General features: G+C 41.2%; 1 protein-coding gene across 1 annotated transcript in view; it reads left to right on the top strand.

Moving 5' to 3' along the window:
• FAM114A1 (family with sequence similarity 114 member A1) overlaps positions 1 to 3,472 on the top strand; it is a 24,973-nt gene that overhangs the window by 13,910 nt on the left and 7,591 nt on the right. The window contains exons 8-10 of the mRNA XM_018576493.1: positions 328 to 451; positions 1,654 to 1,739; positions 1,981 to 2,148. Of these exons, the coding sequence (XP_018431995.1) occupies positions 328 to 451; positions 1,654 to 1,739; positions 1,981 to 2,148 (378 nt within the window). The remainder of the gene's footprint in view (positions 1 to 327; positions 452 to 1,653; positions 1,740 to 1,980; positions 2,149 to 3,472) is intronic.

The raw sequence follows: 3,472 nt of genomic DNA, 5'->3' as shown, positions 1-3,472 counted from the left end.
AGCACATTGTACGGCTGATTTCAGCCGATATACAGCTGAAATCGGCCGTACCAGCCTGAAGTGAATAGCTGAACGGAGTTCGGCTCACTTCGCTTCAGGTCGGTCGTTCACTCGGCTGCCTACGGCAGCTTAGTGAATAGACCCCATAAAGCTTCCTTTCTGATGTCTGTCAAAAATTACATTCTGTCTGGTAAAGTGAATTTTCAGAGGCTTGTTACAGGATCAATTGTATTACTTTTCTTTGTAATTAATGCTGAAAATGTTTGAATGTGCAAATAAAAAAGAAAAGGTGAAAAATCCTGGAATAGTGATCATGTGTTCCTATAGGTCCAAGATTATTTATCATCACTAAACGAGGAACAGCTGGAAACACTAAAAGTAGAACTTATCGCAATCAAAGAGATTTTCCTTCAGAAAGACTTTGAAAATGGAGAAGAATCTAGCAAAGAAGGTATTATTTTCATATGCAGTAAAGAAAAGCATGAGTAAGTCATAGCAACTGAAATTGGACATTGATTGACACTATGGGTTTTAATGGTTGGTACTTTATTATTGATCTTTGCTCTACTGTATTGAATATGTCCAAATGTGCTTCCCTTAGGATAATTATACCGATCAACAGAGAGGCGACGTAAATAACATTGTACCTCATTACAATGACACCTAGAAGTGGGTGGGATATATTTGGCAGCAAGTGAACATTTTGTCCCCGAGGGTGATGTGTTGGAAATAGAAAAAATGGGCAAACATAAGGATTTGAGCAACTTTGGCAAGGCCCAAATTGTGATGACTAGACAACTGGGTCAGAGCAACTCCAAAACTGCAGCTCTTGTGGGATGTTCCGGTCTGCAGTGGTCAGGACCTACCAAAAGTGGTCCAAGGAAGGAAAACCAGTGAACTGGCGACAGGGTCATGGGCGGCCAAGGTTCATTGATACACGTGGGGAGTGAAAGCTGGCCTGTGTAGTCCGATCCATTAGAAGAGCTACTGTAGCTCAATTGCTAAAAAAAAGTTTAATGATGATTCCAATAAAAAGGTGTCTTAACACACAGTGCATCGCAGTTTGATGCATATGGGGCTGCATAGCCACAGACCAGTCAGGGAGCCCATGCTGAACCGTATCCACTGCCAAAAGCGCCTACCATGGGTACGTGAGCATTGGAAGTGGACCACAGAACAATGGAAGAAGGTGGTTTGATCTGATGAATCAAGTTCTCTTTTACATCATGTGGATGGCTGGGTGTTTGTATATCGCTTACCTGGGGTGGAGATGGCACCAGGATGCACTAAGGAAAGAAGGCAAGCCGTTGGAGGCAGTTAGGGTGCCCTTACACAGAAAATCTATAATATTTTTGCCCACCTTCCTGGTCCACTTTGACTGTCAGCAACTGTCTTTGGGCATCTATAATGATTACCGAAGGGCGCACTATATTGTGCTATCAGTTTCTGAAAGCCAGAAAAGCATACGGGAGCAGACTGGACTCATGACACCAGTAGTTGTGTGCCTGGAGAATACAAAGACATAAATAACATGATTCTGTTAATTGGTTGTAAGAAGGTTTATGATAAAAAAAATATCAGAGGCTGAGATTCCTCTACCTGTGAGATACAGGATTGCAATGGTTATAAGATATATTGTATTTTTTTGTACAGAGGAAGAGAAAGAAGAGTTTGCCGGCATGCTTACTGAATTGTTATTTGAGCTCCATGTTGCTGCTACACCTGACAAACTAAATAAGGTCAGTTGTATTTTTGTTACATATGGATGGATTTCATCGCCACAGTTCTACAATATATTTGCATTTTAGGCTGCTTGACTTTTTAAAGTAAGTCTGTATATTTTTTTAATAGTTTCAGTTTTTTCTGATATTGCTGTAACCTATAGCAATGCTTTCCCTTTCATTTTCATTTCCTGTTTATTTGCATTTTGGTTTCTAAAAAGCTATCCAGGTAAAGCTTTTGGTGCATTCCTCTCTGCAGGCCAGGAAGAAAGCCCATGACTGGTTGTCCTCAGGCAGCCTGTGTCCAGGAGAACCGACAAAGAACCTGGAGGCAGATGGTCCAGAGGTGGCAGAGATTGTAAACGAAGATCCAAAAGAAAGCAGTGAGGAACTTGTAGCTGAACCCCAGAAAAGCATCACCACTAAAGTAAATACAAATAGCTTTGCCTTTTTTTTCTGTTCTATTTCTAGGTTGTCATTGAACAGAATTTAATTAATTATCATTGAGTTTCAATCTGCTTAAAATAATATCTTCTAAACACTTTTCAATACATGGATGCTGATAATAGTCTTTAAATGCACCTGAATTAAATGAAAACGTAATAGGAGTAGTGCCAAGTGCCTTCATTAGTTGGAGTAGGATGACATCATTTAGCCCTCGTTCACACCTGAACGTTTTGTAGCGCGTTCTACGCTACAAAACGCTCAAAAATATAAATTGCATTGGAGTCAATGGACTCGTTCCCACCTTGCCGTATTTCCGCCTGTCCCGAACGCGCTACAAAACGGCCCACGCCTGAAAAGGTACAGGCACTACTTTGGGCCGTTTTGTAGGGCGTTTTCCATTGGAATACAGCCAAGTAGCCTTTTGGCATCGCGCGACGGTCGCACGTCTTTTTTACCGCGAATCGCGGTTAAAAAAACCGCGCGACGGTCGCACTTTTGCAATACGCCTAGGTGTGAACCCAGCCTCACTGTAAGTAGGGCTCAATAATCTGTGTCCAGCAATCTGGGTTGTCCAAGACTGCAATTGTTCCCAGTTGGTGAGAAAGCTTTTGTAAGTCCCTCTGCCAGTGATTAGTGAGTATTGGGATCCTACACCTAATAATGACATTTAGGATGGAACTTAGATTCTATGATACTCTACCAACAGTTCCTCACTATTGAGGAGTTTAAATGTGGAATTATGAATAGTTTTTAAATCCCAAAGTGGTGCCAAACAGACACTTTGCAAAGTGTATATTACTAATCATTAAACATGCAAGGAGATCAAATATAAATGACACACTAGGGATCTGTTTAGCAGGCTGTCTGTAGCTTGAAAAGCTTGAAGCTTTTCTGATCTTGGCACAAGTTATAAATGTAATGTATGACCTGCAAAACTCGCATGGTTGGAAATAATATCATAAGAAGTGAAATCTGTCTTTTGCGAAGCTTTAAGTCACCAACAACACCTAGCAATATGTAGGAAAAATGTAAACATGGGTAGGGGGGCTTGGTCTAACAGAATGATAGCATTAATATCTGCATTCTGATGGGCATGGAACCTTCATGTTTCAATTATGAGATGTATTCTGTCTGGATCTCTGTGGCTTTTGTGCAGTGAGACACTGACTGTCAGAGTAAATTCAGATAGCCTAATCTGGATACTTGTTCCGAGTCAGTAGGATAGCCAGGGATCCGTATGACAGCCAGGAAACTAGTACATTCAGAGAGAAGTTAGCAATGGCAGCCTCCATGTTTCTCACAAC

Source organism: Nanorana parkeri, unplaced genomic scaffold (assembly GCF_000935625.1).
Source record: "Nanorana parkeri isolate BGI_ZX_2015 unplaced genomic scaffold, ASM93562v1 scaffold69, whole genome shotgun sequence".
Classification (NCBI taxonomy): domain Eukaryota; kingdom Metazoa; phylum Chordata; class Amphibia; order Anura; family Dicroglossidae; genus Nanorana; species Nanorana parkeri.
Note: the sequence above shows the minus strand (reverse complement) of the source record. Positions and strands in the feature narration are given on the sequence as shown.